Source organism: Clinocottus analis, unplaced genomic scaffold, assembly GCF_023055335.1.
Source record: "Clinocottus analis isolate CAN_PGR_092001 unplaced genomic scaffold, fCliAna1.0.p SCAF_7, whole genome shotgun sequence".
Taxonomy (NCBI): domain Eukaryota; kingdom Metazoa; phylum Chordata; class Actinopteri; order Perciformes; family Cottidae; genus Clinocottus; species Clinocottus analis.
The window spans coordinates 14,976,509-14,994,674 of NW_027176229.1; the positions used below are offsets into that span (position 1 = coordinate 14,976,509).

At 39.0% G+C, this 18,166-nt stretch overlaps 1 protein-coding gene across 3 annotated transcripts in view; it reads left to right on the forward strand.

Moving 5' to 3' along the window:
• The window catches only part of edil3a (EGF-like repeats and discoidin I-like domains 3a), a 106,274-nt gene that overhangs the window by 75,714 nt on the left and 12,394 nt on the right, over nt 1-18,166 (forward strand). For all 3 annotated transcript variants that reach the window (XM_068604772.1, XM_068604773.1, XM_068604774.1), the window contains 3 exons: nt 2,295-2,450; nt 3,564-3,708; nt 3,897-4,081. In XM_068604772.1, coding sequence (XP_068460873.1) covers nt 2,295-2,450; nt 3,564-3,708; nt 3,897-4,081 — 486 coding nt within the window. The remainder of the gene's footprint in view (nt 1-2,294; nt 2,451-3,563; nt 3,709-3,896; nt 4,082-18,166) is intronic.

Here is an 18,166-nt window from a genome sequence, read left to right on the forward strand (position 1 = left end):
ATATGGCACAATAAGCACCGGATAGCTTTTTATGCGAAAAAACAAAAATGAACTGCCTTTTCCACAGGTATTTACTTCCCGACATCCGCTGACAAAGGTCTGCACATGGAGGTGTTTTCTGATGATGCCTCACTCAACCAAATACATGCATCACTATTAGCGCTCAGGTGACAGACGTATGTTTCTGAGTGGTCATTAAAAATGCGAACGATCACCCCAATTATCCCAGCAGTGGCCTTTTAGTGACAGGGCTTCTAATTAGTGCGAGAAATATCTATCTCTATGGAGAAAACTGAGAAGAGCGAAGAAATGTTGGGAATGAGAAAAGTGGTGGGAGTCATCGCAGCGCTTATGCTCTAAAGAGGTCCTTGTGTATAATTAACTTGATGCAATGGTTTAAGTGTGTAGGAAAATATATCTGTATTAGTCAGGAAATAGTGGGTAATGCATACTAGTTATATTGCAATCAAACTAGTATGCATTACTCCATTCACTTTTGACAGTTCAGAGAAGGTCGGTGAAAATCTCCAGTTAAGTTCTTGTGCTGGATCTCTAAGAGCCAGTCATGTGATCTCTAATGTCCTCAGGAGACACAGCTTAGAGTTGTTTTTTTCTTTAACAGAAAAAAGAGAGTATTACTCAGTGGGTTCAAACAGATCAGTTAAACAGTTCAGTGAAAAATGAGCTTTTACTCTCAACATATTTTATATGCTTTTACTCTCAAATATTTTCCTTGCCTTATTAAATAGTAATGCTAAACATTCCAGCACCGGAAAGTAAGCTGAAGCCCTTCGAATACCATCCTAAATGTGGCCACATTGTCAGTGAAGTTAGTCTTCCATTTCTAATGGATTTCCTTGAAAGTGGTTTATGTTCTTAGAAACTGACTTCAGATTCACGAACATAAGCTGAAATATAGTCTTGTTTGTTTGCAGCATCACATTAAGTTATGGATTTTGTTGTCTCGAATGCATGATCTTGAAAAGAAACTCTAAGAATAAATGCGACCTTGAGTTGGTCTGTTCGGCCAATTCATGATGCAATTCAAATTCTGTTTGAGTGAGCATTTCTTTCTTTAGGTTTGGCCATTCCAGGTTAATGGTCCTTTTCTGAGTACTCACTCAGTATTGTATTATTGCTTCCCGTCTGTTCTGCAGCTATGGAAGACTAGACAGCTGTGTTTTTATATTTTGTCAAAGGGTGTGCCACATGAGCTTTTCTTCCTGAAATTGAAGCAGCTTGTTGTGATAGTGCCAAAATAATCAATGAATAATAGTCTTCAGTCTTTATCTCATTTGTCACAGACTATCACAAGTGTCTTACAGTATTATAGTACTGAAATTGAAGTGTGTTATGCTGCCCTACTTTTTGTATGAATATTTATATTCACTGTAAAATATTGTAAAAGGCTGTGTGTCTGCATGTTTGTGAGTACAGTGTGGGACAAAGCTCCACTCTTTTGTAACCACAGGCGTCTTCATGTAAAGTGAGCCAGGAAAAAAATGACAAAATAACTTCTCTCATTTTTTAAACAAGTTCATCAGCATTGCACAGCAAGAGTGAGGCACTTTGTGAGACATATAGACTGTAAGAAAGCATGCATGTGGCACGTATAACACCACTCATGCTCTAGATCCCTGCAGCTAGCTGCTAGCCTGCATTTGGATCTGGGTTATTACATTTTGAATAGAGATGAGATGCGGAAGCACCAACCACCACTACAATGACGTGATGGGCATAGAGAACCCTGTCAATCAAACAAGAATGCTTCGAAATGTATCTTTCTCACATTTTGAATTGCCTTCAGTTTCTGATATACTCTATGAGCCAGGCATTACGTTATGGTCATGTGATAAAAAGTAAATGTTCAGTTTTGAGCATTCTGTGTCATCTATATAAAGTAAAGAAATGAAATCCTTATGTGATATTAAAGCACATTTCTATAGACACCATGTTTTGTCATCCACCTGAAAACATTCATCACTTTCCTCTTTCTTAGCTCCCGCTTTTACTTTTGGCTCTCTAAGCCTCTTTACATTGGCACCATATTGACAGTCTGCACAGGGTTAACAGACTGGATTTCAAGCGGAGGATTGATTAAATGTTCCATTTGATCACAGATTTACTGAATAAGATGGATGGCCCTGACAGAAATGATACAAAGGAGTGACTTGATTCCCATGACGTGCTTGTGCATACTGCTCGTGCACACACACATACACAGATGCACAAATTCAGACTGCCTGGAAAAGAAGTAATAATTTCTTGATTTTGCCTCTTTTTTTACTTCACAGATAAACCTGCAGAGGAGAATGAGGGTCACAGGTCTAATTACCCAGGGTGCAAAGCGTATCGGCAGCCCAGAGTACGTCAAGTCTTACAAAGTAGCCTACAGTGATGATGGGAAAACCTGGAGAACTTACAAAGTCAAGGGCAAAGATGGTGATATGGTGAGACACACACGTGGGTACACAAACACAGCACATACACACCTCTTGTCATCTCTCCCCTCTTTTCCTTTAGCGGCTCACTCTGTAATACACAGATACACACATGCCCACACTCACACGTGCACACGCAGCAACTAGAGACTGTGCACTCAGTCAAGGGCAGGGTGGAGGACATGATGAGATGGCTTTTTAATTAGCTAGCACACACTGGGCCCCATCTTGCCGCTCCTTACCCCCCTCCACTTTTATGACTTCTAGATTGAATTTCTATACTATTTGGGGATGAAAAGCCACAAGATAGCCCACACAGTGTTCTATCATTCCTGACAGCAAACCATGACTCTCCTCTGATTGGCCAAGCTCCAAATGACCCCGACCCGCGAACTTCTCTTCAGATTTGTTCCATAGAACAAATGAGTCTGGGCTTGAATATTCTGTCATTTCAGTTTAGTTTTTTTTTTTTCTTTTCTTTTTTATAGTGTGAATTGGCCCAGAAAACAAGAGTGTGAGTAATATTGTGAGTGTGCATTAGCATGTAGTAGTTTTGGTGGAGGTTGTAACCGAGCACACTGGGATAAATACCTGCACAGTAGGATCTGTCTGTGTGTTGGAGGTAGTCACACATGCCCTGATTCTTGACCTAATATAAATCGGGGATTTTGGTTCACATTGACCTGTTGCCACCTGGTGACAGCTCCTTCTTCTTGTATCGCATGAAAACACACTGCTCAGTCTCTCCCTTGCTTTCTCCTTTTCTGTCGCCTTTTCTCTGCGCCTCACACATGCAGTAGATCAGTCATTTGAATCTGAGTTTTTCTGTCAGATTATCTCAGGTCTTTGGGATGAAACTCTCCAGAACAAATGACGATATAATTGGAGAACTAATTTAAAACACACCACTGTTCTTATGAATTGCAGGCTCAAATGGTGCAGGAAATTGTCTACTTTTCCCTGCAATTCTAGCTCATTGACCTTGAATGACAGCAATTTGTTGAGTGTGGAGTAGACACTAGAGACAGTGTCAGATAGACTGCTACATTACATTACGGCAAAAATGATCTGCTTCACCCTCCTCCCCGCCCCTATCTGCTGTTATTTCATCCCCTGCAACAGATTTTCAGAGGGAACGTCGATAACAATGCTCCATCAGCCAACTCTTTCACCCCTCCCATTGAAGCCCAGTACGTGCGCGTTTACCCCCAAGTCTGCAGGAGGCACTGCACCTTACGCATGGAGCTGCTCGGTTGTGAGTTGACAGGTAAGGGGAGCTGAGCATGTTTCATCCAACTGTACGCACACATTAAAATACCGTGCAATAAGCCTCCTGCACAGATGTGTCATGCTGCATTTTGTGCAACAGCATTGAAAATATACAGTTTTTTGGAGGGGAGGAGGCTATGTGGTCAGGAAGGTCAGAACAAAAGTGTTTGTTTGTGTTGTTGCCAGGTTGCTCTGAACCACTGGGATTGAAATCAGGCCACGTCCAGGACTATCAGGTTACGGCTTCCAGCATCTTCAGAACGCTCAACATGGACATGTTCACTTGGGAGCCTGGAAAGGCTCGGTTGGACAAACAGGGCAAAGTCAATGCTTGGACAGCTGGACGCAGTGACCAGTCACAGTGGCTACAGGTAAGACGTTATTGGTTGCTAAATGTGCTCTCTTTTTTATCTACTGTCAACATTTGATCAATATATTAGCAGGGAAATGAACAACAGGCCGTCAGGTTCTTGCGGCTGGTTTTCACTCTGCTGAAGGATTAGCTCTTTTCTCCTCCCTAGTAATGGATGGCGTGTACATCGTAATGCATGCAAATAGATTCAATTATACAGTATTTTATAGGGAGGGTCTTCATTGATGTGTACCGTGTGAACTGTGGAGGAATTGTGTATCAAAATCCTCCCTCTCTTAGCTTGCATTTAGTATTACTCATAGAAACAGTAATAGGTAGTCATTTATTTTTTCTTCATGCCAGTCCTTTTGAGTCCAACACCCACACTGCCTCTGTTGAGTGAGTTGAGCCCTGTTATCTTTGGCTGCAGCCCAGACTTTCTATCTCTATGAAAACAGCCAATCCATTTGTTTTCATTACAGTAACTGATGGCTGAAACTGTCTCCTGATAGGGACGAGACACGCCTCTAACTGAACGTTTACACCCTAGTCTTTCTGCTTAATAATATGTGAGATTGATGGAGGCCTCGGGAGTTTAAGATACATATCAATCAGACTCAATCGTGCCCAGTGTGCCCTCATGTATGCTCTCACATTGTATTTTTTTTTGTTCTTTTAGGATTAAAGGCAGTCAATGCGTTTTGCTTTTATAGTAACAAACTACATCTTACTTTAAGCTGTAAAACTGATACAATAGAAGAAATTGTGATATGGATCATCTTCTCTGGGTATTGAAGATCAGAGTGATTTCTTTGATTTCTTGGCTTTTCTGCTGCACTCGCTCCTCACATACCGCCTCCCAGCAGAGACACAGTTCGCACTCTGTAGTCACACTGACTTGACTGGCCGTTATTAGATTGGCCGTGTCTTGAGTCAAATATGTTTTTTATTAGGCTGAAAGCATTTTGCCCAGGACGGGTCTATGCTGGGCTGTGTGTCGGAGGAGACAGGTACTTAGGCCGGCCCCATCCAGGCCAGTGAGTTCGGCTAAGCAAAATTGATTGCTGTGGGTAAAAAAAAACTTGTGCTCTCATATTACATGCTGTGCCGACCAGAAAGGAGAGACGCGAAACAGACGCATTGAGAAAATCAATGGCTTCCACTGCCAAGGACCCGTTCTGCGCACACTGGCATATACAATATCCGGCTTTTGGAAAAGTAGACATTAGAATTAAAGTGCTGTTTCACATCCACGCAGATACAGCTGCTGTGCTGTTAAGTGAGCGTTGCACTTGCATTTGTTAAACTCAGTGTCTTCTTCATACTGGTTGCCATGGCAAATAATTGATTCTCACTGACATTACTGAATGACTTTAAACCTCTCGAATTAATGAAATTAATCAGCCTTAATGACAAATTAAGTATTACTATTAATCAAGACAACTGCTCTGGTGTGCAGTGAAAGCAGTGGCGACCTTTACAAATATCTGACTGGATTTATATATATATATATATATATATATATATATATATATATATATATATATATATATATATATATATATATATATATGTATATATATATATATATATATATATATATACATAGCTTTTTAACAACACATACATTAATATTGAAGCTCTAACAATGCTTTCTGTGTCTTATTTTTCTAAGTAATAGTTGGCGGCCCTTTGTAGTTTCCTTAAGAATTGTGTATCCATACCACGTGATCTGTGATACTGGTCATCTGAACATAAATCATTTGAATTGTTATCATTTGATCATGAAGTGGATAGTATTTTTTAACAGTTTAACTGCTTACAGACACAATAGAAATGTTGTGTCACAAAAACACTAAGAATTTGACCTATTTGGGGTCAACACCCAAGTGATTCTAGCTTGGCAGGAGATAAAATTACACAGAGGGAGACCAAACCAGAAGAAGTTTTCAAAAGAGGAGCTGAAGCTGTCACACTGAACTGCAAGTGTTCTAGCCTGCATAAACTGATAAACTGACTTAATTATGCACATTAACATGTCCACATAGCAAAGAGAAATTGCGACAGTCGGTACTTTTTAATTTCATAGTGTCCCTCTTAATGCAACACACACACTGCAAACTCTTTGGCAAGTAGTGTTCCAAGACTATGTAGAGTGTTTTGAGGGATTATGGTAAACATTCCTCAAACAAACAAACACGATTAGAATGGTGTGATTGTGTCTCTTCATCTCATACTTCTTAACAGCATTGGAGTCAACAAAATACTTAGTAAGGATTCACTTTCCTGGATTATGCTGTTGAATTCTGAACTCTTAAATGGGTGAAACTTACCTTTAACAATACATTTAGCATTTCCTTCAGATCTGTCACAACCTGGAGCAGACATCTTGGAAATGTTGTTGTAGGAACACAAAATCACATGACTCACCAATATGTTCAGTAGGTGTCACTTAGGGACCTTATGAGTTAAAATCAAGGATAACGCTGTATAAGGAACTTTCTAGAACATTTAAAGGATGTGTGACACCTGTGTCACTGTGGGTCCTTATGAGATGACATCTGATGTTTTGGGTAGCACGGATGAGGAATCCAGGTGTGATAACCACGAGCAGGAAGCGAAGAAGAGGAGAATAAGATGCCGGGAATAAATACTCAGTGCAGACTACGACTGAAAGAATCAACCCACAGTAGTAGAACTGGTTTCTTGGAGTTGGAGGAAATAGAGTAAAAAAGGTGTTGTGCGGTTCACATTGACATACATGCATTGCATGTCCTGATCATGATGAATATCCAGCAAGAATAATATGTTCGCTAAAATGTTGGCTATAGTCAAGTTTACCTATCAACTCCAACTCCATCGCACTATGTTCAGGTAAAGGTTGTTCCCATACACATAGCCAGACTGTATGAGATTAATGGAGACAAATCCATTTTAAACAGAATAATATGTCTGGTGGCGCTAATATAAATTTAACGTGAATGTTGCATGTTAAAAAATTGACAGGTTAGGCTTCTGTCCGCCTTTCACATAATCGCGATCAAAGATTGGACAATCTATGCCAGTGACCTAGCCTCATCTCGCGGATATATATGATTTATTGAGTAGTAGTTAAGTGGTGGGTTCAAGGGCAATCTGTCACCCACAGCAGGGATATATTATGAGCAGTCATAATAAATATATGCAACTCTCCGAAGTACATCATCAGAATAATTCTTATTCAGAAATGAGACTGCATATATTGTATACCTGCAGTTGAGTTTGCAATCTAACAACTAATTGTCAGGCACTAATTTTCATTATTATATTTGATATGTGTCATTCTTTCCATTATAATTACAATATATTTTTTAAAGGACACCTGGCCAAGATAGAAGCAATACAGTGTTCAAATAACATACACAAACATTTCGAACAAATAAAGCAAAACTCAGAAAAAAATGTACTTTAGAAGACAGACGAATGGATTGAGCGGAGGATGCAATTACAAATTTAAATTGAACAGCCTCTAAACCATTTCCAACGTTTTAAAATGCTCTAATTGGGATCTAGCTGCAAATCTATCTGCAAGAGGTTCCAAGCTACGGAGGAAGAGAACATAACAGTGTCTTTAGGACAAAGCCTTATAAAACCGTTTGAAGGTTTCAATGTAGCACACACATTGGAGATTAGTTTTAGGTGAGAAATACTGACAACGATGGGAAGAGGGAAGTCCAAGAATGGAGTTTTAAATGAGTTTGCACCGGTGAGTGTTCAATAAAAATACATCCAACAGCTTGTCACACCATGGTTATTGAAACATGACTCGTCCTTAAGAAACTGCAGAGAAGTATTATGCAGGAAATCGTGTAATATATAAGGTGTATCCTACACACGCACACACACACACACACACACACACACACACACACACACATATATATATATATATATATATATACACACACACACACACACACACACATATATATATATATATATATATATATATATATATATGTGTGTGTGTGTGTGTGTGTGTGTGTGTGTGTGTGTGTGTGTGTGTGTGTGTGTGTGTGTGTGATAGATAGATAGATAGATAGATAGATAGATAGATAGATAGATAGATAGATAGATAGATAGATAGATGGATGGACAATAATCTGAGGATGAATGTACTATTTTAGTTCACAGATCAATTCAATATAGACCATCTTGTAATTCTTCAATATGTAAAGATATCAGACTGCTAGTCGTTATTCATAGAGAGTTGAAAAGAGCATATCTTACATTCTCAGCATGGCTTCTCACACCCTTTTAAATCAACAAATGTGTGGCAAAGGAAAATAAATAAAAAATGGTTCTTGAGTTTGTTTTGGTCGGGTGCCATCTTCAAGCTTTGTACACAAGATTAAACAAAAAATACCCTTTAGTTTAAGCTACAGCAGAGTGGCTGGTTCTATTTTCTCCTAAGCTGTGCAGATGCTTCACTACATTACTACGATTTATCTCCAAAAACACATCACATGATATGCTTTTCTGTTGTTTTCTTTCCTAAAAGGACATTTTTCTTTCTCTTTTCCTGATCGAAACAGGTATCACATACAACCACTGTAGTAAAGTAGTAAAACAAACAGAACAGATTCATAATACAATCATGTATGTTGTACAAGGCAGCAGCTCGTGTATTTGTTTCACAATGTTTTTGCCACTTTTTTTCTGAGCTCTCTCGTCAGTGCACTGCCATGTCAATTCACTTTTGGCTGTTACCTTCCACTATAAAGAACAAGAACAAGAGCCATTATAAAGCATATCTTGTACATCTGTCCAGGAACAAATGATTCAGTCTAAATTTTCATCTATTAATCCCCCAAAAATAAATGTATTAATGTCTTGTGTGGACATTGATCGTGCAAAATGTGTCACTTCATTTGCAACTTGTTTTAATTTATTTGTACCCTGCAAAGGTTACAAAACAAGCTATAAAAGTAATTCCGTTCTGGTGGTTCATTTATTATCCCCTGTCTCCAAGGTTTTCACACCCAATTATCTTCTTAAAGTGATAAATATGTTTGGTGTGCGGCTGTGGCACCCTGATAATCACCTCTGCCTCTGATGATGCAGAGTGAGCCCAAACTTGGGTGTGAAAACTTTGATATAATTACACAATGCAAATGGTATATTGACGGTGACGATATATACTCGGCATAAAAGTACAGTTTTTGTCACACATCAGTCATTTGGGTACCTGACCTGGTCCATTTTCATTTCCACTGCATGGTACGGCTTTACTTCACTCGACTCACTTTTGGTAGGAGGTCATTTTCTCTTTCGTGTTCCTCTTTAGTGGCCCCTCAGTGTCAGGGGAGATTCTTGGCTTATCATCAGAGTGTCATCATGTCTTACTATTGTGACATCATCTCCAATGCAACGCCTGAATCCTTTTATTGGCAACTAAACAGAGGAACGTCTGCACTTGAACTACGGTCTACGTTGTGTATGGCATACTGTACAGTGTAGTGTGTGGTGAAGTTTTGTGGCCTGCCATTTAAAAAAAATTGTTAGTTTCGATTTTTTTTAAATGGCCAGTTTGTGCAGGATGTTTCGTAATTCGTGATGACGATTATCTTTGACCAATCAGCAGTCTGCAGTGTTTTGGCTCCAGTATCGGCTTACATCGCTTAGAACCTCAACAGAGGTGCTACAAAAAAAAAAGGTACTCGGTATTATCCACAACTTTTGCCCAAGAAAAAACAAAAAAGAGCAAGTTGGGTGGAGTTGTGATGTGCTGGGATCGGCTCTGTCTAGCGCATTGTGGCCCTAAATAGGAGAAGCGGTTTGGATAATGCAATGGAATTAATTATAGGTTTCTACACTATTAACAATTAACAACAAGTAAAAATTTAAGTAAACTAAGATTGTATTAGACATTGATGTTTAGATTGTATTGCTGTTACTGTTCGGTTTGAGGCAGGGTTGGAATTTCTCATAACAGGAAAAGCTCAGGAACCCACAAACTTGAGAAAATGGAAACCTCCATATGACCATATGTACAATTAAGCAAATGACTACTGTGAGAGTTGAGGTTTGCTAGATACTGATGAGGTAAATTGTGGCAGCTTAGTGGCTAAGGCTCAGCCTGCACATGGGGGAAATGGGTTTCTCTGCTGGAACACACAGGACCAAGGAGAAAGTCACAGTGGGAGACTATAGGCTTCAGACAAGAGAGACAAAGACGGAGAGTCATAAGTAAAGAAGTAAAGTGGCCTATCACAGCCACGGCTGTATCAAGCCTCTGGAGTTAGTGTTATTACTCTCGCACCAATTTATCTGCAGACATTTCTTTATTGCCAATATCATAGTTTATTTCCACTGGGGTTGTTGCAAGATGCAAACAAACAGGGTTTTATATTATTTAGGAAATGGTGGTACTATCATTTTGAATAACTATCATGATTATGAGGCTGCATCAATATACTGAAGGAGATACGTTGACACATCGCGAAGCCAAGCAAAGAGGTGGCCCCGACACACGAATTCCCACTTTTTGGATTCAACAAAAACATTTATGACCTTGGAACTACTGTAGAGCATAGTCTTGAAGAGACTCGTGCAAAATGATAGTTTGATTCAAGATGAAGACAAAGCAGTAGAACATGCCTCAAAGAACATTGTTGTTGAGTGCTTTGAACACAGCGGGGGTAAGTGATCCTAAAATGCGTCACCAGCAGTTTAAATCTTCCACTCATTGGCTTCATTAATGAATGTGAATAATCATTATTAGGCTTTTATCTCATATTGTGTCAGTCAATTATGACTTGCACAAACTGAGATAAAAGGCACATGATGATGTTCTTGGTGTTATAGTGTTAAATCAACGTATGGTTATAACGTTCTTCCTGGAAAAACTCAGTGCCAGTAGGCAAAGTGGAGGGATGGATTAACTTTGTTCTCTTAATGTATTTCATCATTTCTGGGCTTGCAAAAGACTACAGTTTTTTTTTTAAAGAAGTAGTGCCTGGCAGGATGGTCTAATCTGTCAAAAGTGGTCTGAATGTTCACAGATTCACAAGAAGAGGAGAAAAGTCCATTTACTATTTTCTTGAATTTCTATAGGCCATGTGGGTTTATTCCACAGTACTAAGAGCTTCTTGGATCCAAGGTTTACCAGCACCAAGGGGCTTCCACTGGTTCTACCAGAGGAGACTGCAGCAGGCTGAATGCCAGAGGACAGTACGAGCTGCCGTTCAGATATATGCAACCCAACACTTGATCTGGGCTCATCAATCTTGTACTGCCCAGCTGCGTTGGGTCACCTTCTCCTTGTCTGTTGAGTGGCAGAGTCTTTTCTTTCCCATAAATCTGATACGAACAGTTGCAGACTAAAGTATTGCAGCACAGCTCGCTGAGCACATGCTATAGATATAGATATGCAAATGCAGTGGACCAGTCATGAGTGGCAGTGGGAGGCAAAGCACTGAAAGGATGTCGGGACCTCTGTTGGTGAGACGGGAGCACACAGGACCAAGGAAGAGACAGACAGGAACATGTAGAGAGGCAGAAGCAGACCAGGACACACTCAGGACAATTGAAGTCAATTAAATATATTTGGCATAGAACAAATATTAAGTGAAATAAATCTTGCAAAATGTAAAGGTAATAAATTCCACTTTTAAGTGTAGCTTTTACTGTGCTCACAGTTCATACAATGTGAAACAGTAATAAGTTGGATCAAATAAATGTTGCATTTTCATAGAGGAGCATACCATAGAGCATTCAGTTCGTTATGTTGACTTTATTTTATCTAAAAACAATGACCTTACATAATACCCTACTAATACTATGCAAACATTAAAGTTATCAAATTAAATTATTTTAAGATTAGGTTTTCAGTCAGTTTCAGTGTAAATCAAATAAATGTTTCATCTTTTGTTTTTGCATTAGTTGTCTTAAAAGGGATCATCAAATTGACAACATGTAAATGTCTTATTTACTCGTGTTTTGAATAACAATGAATTACAATGGCAATCATTAATATAATGCTGAAGTAAAGTATCCCAGCTTTTGCAAGTGGTTCCTGAAAGCATCAATGCTTTGTTCGACACTTCAAAAAGAGCATTGTCCCATGTAGAGTAGAGGCTAGAAGCAATAAGAAGACATATGATATTATCATTGCACCAATTTTGTCGAGCACAGTTTCCTAATCAAGTCGCTAGCTCTAATACAGCACTGCTGACAAGAAACTTTATTTCCTTTAATCGATAGAATTAGCTGTGTGTTTGTTTCATCCATCCACAGAGAATGGCTTTAATTTGTACCATTGAAATGCAACGCTTCTCTCGAGTGTTTATGCAGCAAAGATAAAGCTGGTCCTTTCTTAAGACACTAAAGCACTGGAGAGAGAGACAGAGAGAGAGAGAGAGAGAGAGAGAGAGAGAGAGAGAGAGAGAGAGAGAGAGAGAGAGAGAGAGAGAGAGAGAGAGAGAGAGAGAGAGAGAGAGAAAAAAAGGCATTGTTGCATAAAAGAATTTAAGAGGGATTGTGATAATATGGAATAGCAATGATTGTTTCTATATTTCAAGAAAAAGTGACTCGTACTTTGTTAGAATTACTTGCAAGGACTGTGAGAATTTATTGGGAACTTTCAAGGGTGAGATGTCTTCTGCATCCTTCAAGCTTTATCCCCCCTCAATGAGAAACAGTCCTTACAACAATGAATTGTGAGGCAGCATATAGAGGCTATCCTCTAAATCCAGTATTTTTATGACTGTCGTACTATATTCATCTGGTAGAAACTAAATAAAGCCACTTGTCCCTGCAGATCTGACTATTCAAAGTTCTAATCACATTAGAGATACATCCTTTATTCTACTGCTCAGCCTTTTATCATTATTTGTCATTCTACTCGAGACAAGAAACTGGATAAAAAAAACTGCACCTGCGGCCAAATTTACGCTGAACTAATTAAAGCAACAGAACGTTAGCGGGACAACGTCTCCAGGTAGTTTCTGTTGCAATCAGTGAAAAGAACACAGACATTTATTCACAGCTGTGATGCTGTAAAAAGTATGCAATGTATGAACACTGGCTTGGGCTAGCCGTCGAGTCGGTCGGACTGCACCTACACTTCTGTGCATGTAAATTGCATTTTTGATTAAACCTTCACAGGAAATATCATGACAATATTAATAATCCAACACAGTAAGGGAGCACATTCCCAACTAAGCCAACAGCATTGCATCTCTTTTTTTTTGTTCCACAATTTGTTGACAAAATCTAAGCTATGGCACTGCACACTGATATGAGGCTCTAAAGCCAGGAGGACAGATGTAGCCATGACATGATAATTATTCAGCCAGAATTTGCTTTGGCAGATGTGCAAGCCCAGTATCAGAAAGGCATGATCAAATGTGAACCTGTGTAGTCAATGCATGATTACAAGACTTTTTTTTTCTATGGAGGGTGATATTGAGAGGGATTGTTGTGGGTCATTATCCAACTCCTTCAGAGAAGCATGCTGGATGAGATCCATCTGATACTGGATATGTAACTGCTGGCTACCCAGCTGGAGACTCCTTCATATTATTAAAAATGTTCTCAAATTTCAATTGACGAAAAATGTTGCCAGCAGCTATTGCTAAGTCAATCATCAAGAAAACATTATCCGAGAATTCAAGGAGAATTTGAGAAAGAATCCACACTAATTTGAAAACATGGTTGATGTAAATTTCATTCAGGCATTATCATCAGAGCCACATTTTAATCCTGTCCAATGTGGCTCCATGTTATTCAATTTCCCTGCAGCTAGTATGCTGATTTAATTAGCTTCCAAATTAAGTTACGGAAGGGATGGTAAATCTATCTGCTTGCCTAATTTGATTGTGTGTGTTTTTAGTGTCCCCTCCCTCTAACTATAGCCTTATTGTACAGGTTTGCTTGGAACCTGTGAAATGTTACTCTTTTGTTTTCATTACCCAAGGAAGCCATCTTATCCTTCAACACCACATCTTTATTTCCCTCTCTCTACCTCTATCCCGCTCGCTCCCTCTCAGCTACCGTAGGAAGCATGTATATGAGTGATTCATGAGTCTGCAGCAGCGCCTGCTCTAATCGTGGGATCTGCAGGAATTGTCAGAAGCGATGGCGCCTGTACTTAAATCAGTGCAGCAGAGATTGGGTCAAATGCGTTCTGCATGTGTATCTCGTGGTCTCAGAGTGTCCCGAAGCTATCCTTTGACAAGCAGGGTATCATAGGATTAAATCAGATATTTTATGTGCCCAGGAGAGTGTGGACTGCACTGAAACATTAGTACTACATGCAGTATCCTACAGTATTATGATTAATTCAGAATAGTCCACTGCTAAGCTAACGCTCTTTAGAACCCTGGACATTGATTTATTTCAAGGTAATTACAATATTGCATAAACCACCTTTGTTAATAAATGTTATCTTTTTTTGCAATTTCATCGTTCCCTTTTTTATTGCGTGTGAAGCTCACCATGTTTTGTGTGTGCGTGTGTGTGTGAGCACACGTGTGAGAATTTGATATGAATATTTGATATACCATGTGAGAAGCAGGAATGGGGAGGGAGGAGCAATGATGAGCTGTAAGTGCAGCAGACAGACTTGTAAACACTTTTATTTTTAACTCACCTATTTGAAGGACCTTTAAAAACCAGTATATTCATTTTTAGAACAGTGACACTATATTTTAGATTATTAAATAATTTCACCTTTTACACCTGCTTACAGGAGGCAATTTTTCTTTTCCAGCAAGGATTACAGATTTGATTTTAGACAAGATCACACTGGGAGACAAACTACTTTAAATGTTATCACTAAGTAAGTGTCTATCACATGTGTAGTCACAGTGAACATTAAACAGAGTGTGAAATCCCCCAAGTCCCTTACGAGTGCAGCGTCAAGGCTATTTTTTATGCATATAGATCCCTCACTTCACTCATGCTGACACAGTATGAAACTCACTGGTTCTTTAGATGCTTTTGTCTTTGCTGTTAAAGCTTCAAATGATCCAGACCACCATGGTTGATTTACTTCCTGTTCCTCTTGCCATGGCCAATTCTCTTCATTGGTTCTGCAATCAGACTTAGCTTGACATGCTGAGACTACTTCATATTCTCTACTTCATATACATATTCATCAAAACCTAACATGTGTTAACCTCTATTCAGGTAGATGTTTGACTGGATGAAGTAAAATTATGACTTTCTGGTGGTGGTAGATAAAAAAACAGGGACTCACCAGAATAAAGATTTATCCGCTAGGCACCGTTGATGACCAAAGGAGTGGATCAATGGCCCAACCACCAGACAGACAGTGGCATCCCAGGAGCCATGCCGCTATCATGGCTAAAAATGCGTGACTGCACTGTTAGCATTGTGTTTTTGAAAAAGAGCTTCATTCTGGTCTTTGCCCTGCGGTTATCTCCATGCAGGTGCCATTCATTATCTTTTTAAGGATATTAGACATACTGTGAAGATGGAGAAAATCTCAATGCTTTTAGACAGAATAACAAATAATTAAATTCCACTTACATACAACAAGTGTGCTGGCATAAATACTCGAGTGAAGAGGAGGTTACCAGGGGGAGGATGTTCAATTCATAGCGATGTCCTTGCCATGTAAAACTGTTTGGCTTACACATTTTTGTTCTTGTCACCATTATGTCCGAACAGCTCATTTGTTTCTTTCAGCAGAGTGCATGTGATTCATATTCCACATTTCGCACAAAATTGTATGTAAGTCCAATTTTAAAAGGGAAAATGTTTTAACTTGGAGCAGGAATGTGGTTAGTGCCACACCGACCGGCCTGAGACAAAATGATGCACCATGAGCCGACTTTGATATCCTCCAACCCCTTGTGGAAACACTGGTCACAAAGGTGTCAGAAAGGAGTGTGTGTGTGTGTGTGTATCTGCGTGTGCGTGTGTGCACGTGTGTGTCTTATTTTTGGTGTGTCTGTACTATGTTGAAACTTAATGGACTTCAAATATATTTCGTAGTGTGCAACTAACTTTAATCTATGGTGACAACTACAGAAATAGTGACCACCTGTTTGTTGTTGTTTTTGTTGCATTATTATGAGAAAAAAAATGTTTTTGAGCCAATCGTGGGACATGCATCATGCTGAAGGTGTAACTTCTCAAAATATTACAATTTGACCATGGGGCAAGCTGTTGGCTCTTGAGAAACTTTTCTATTCATTTTTACCAGCAGTCATTTATAATTAGCACTCTAGATGTTAAACTGTAATCAGTCATTATGGGCTCTTTGTCTAACAATCTAAGTCTACAAAAAGCTACCGGCTGTTTGTTTTCTACAGTAATAAACATTGCAAATAAAATAATAAATATTGAGTCTCAGGCTAAATTGTTTGTACTGATGTTATTGCTGACTGACTTTAAATATGCTACAACCTATTTCAGTACTGTTCATTTTCACTATTCTGGGACTTGGAAAACGATCTGCTTTCACACAGTAAATGTCATACATGTCACAGAACGAACTTTAAAGCTCAGTGGCACTCGGCTTTCTGGTTCATGTCTTTTTTTTTATTTTAAAGAAAAAAGAAAAAAAAGAAAGGTGTCATGACACAAACAGGCTTTTCTTTGCACTCAGTACAGAAATGCTGTACTCAGTCATCCATTTGTCTGAAAATGGTCCACCTTCAGCTTCCTCCCTCCTTTTGTACTCATTTTAGCTTTGCTTTTCAGGTTAAGGGTCTCTTCTAAGGATAGTAGGCTTGCAGCAGCACAGAACAGCCTTTTTTGGCATGTGGTATGTAATACTACATTCAAATAGTAGGCATATCTGACATATATTGTTAAAGTTCTTGCAAATGACACTTCTTCTATGGCCAAAGCAGTGATAGCTTTCGTCGTTTCCTCCATGTGAACCAAAGACACAACTTGTGGACATTCACTAGGATGTTGGATAGGACACCACAGTATGAATAATGATCAAAGAATACACTGACTAAAGATGGATATTAATGAATCCTATAATTTTTCTATCCAGTGATTGATGAACATAAAAATATGTCAGCATTGCATGCAACCTGTGTAGACCTGTGTATGTCATACACTGTGTCCCGCATTAGTCGTTTTCCATCCTGCTCATCAGGAGCTAGATCTGACACGGTTGAATTTAGTAGTACCAGAATATCTTGACTTTCAGTATTTGTCAAGCTCTAGAAATATTGCGTCTAAGATTATCCCTTTCTCTTAAATGCCCAATTCACCTCAATTTCTTTATGCACACATTCTTTCAACAGGGTTTCTCCTTTGCATAATGTATTGCTATAATTTACGTTAAGCAACAACGTGAGGTTTACATTGCAACGTTTTTTTACTATGATGTGTTGTCTCTGTGCATGATTTGGAAAATTATTCTTGATGCTGATTCTTCAGGAGCAATAAAACAGGGTGTTTTTTAATCTTTCTCCACAGGTTAGAGCTTTCATGATAGCTGCCCTGTTGAGGGCTTGATGGGCCAAAGCACTATTCCCCTCATTCCTCTATCACTGGTGTGCATTCATTTCGTAATTCTGCACTTTGTCTTGGGAATGTATAGAAACTCAGACATATTAAATTTACCACAGGCGTTAAAGATTGAGTCTTCAGCAGATGCAGGTATATTAGCACAGCTGGAGGGAGAATGTCAGTAGGATGCTAAGTATGAAAGTGCTTTATTTATAATGAAGGAAAGTCCTTATGAAGTTGACTCTCACTGCATTAATCTTTTTATAATGCGGTGGCAAAACCACTTCAAATAGGGACACAAGATTTACACACCATCTCTCTTCCTAATAAGCAAGGGAGGTGAGTATTTGTCTGTCAGAAATGAACAAGTAAATATAAATAATGCTCTCTCACTTTTCGATGTGCAGCTGCAGTGTTGGGAAAACTGGAAGCTTTGATTTAAGCTACATAAATCTTGTTTTTAATCTCAGACACAGCAAGCAAAATCCTAAAATTGATTCTCATGGTTTATTTCTTTGAAACATGTATGCCATGAGCGTTCCGCGATTGCTACAAAGACTTCACACAGTTCTAGTTTGTCTGGGTTAAGAGCTTGTGGAGGAGGGGATGGGGTTGAGAAGGT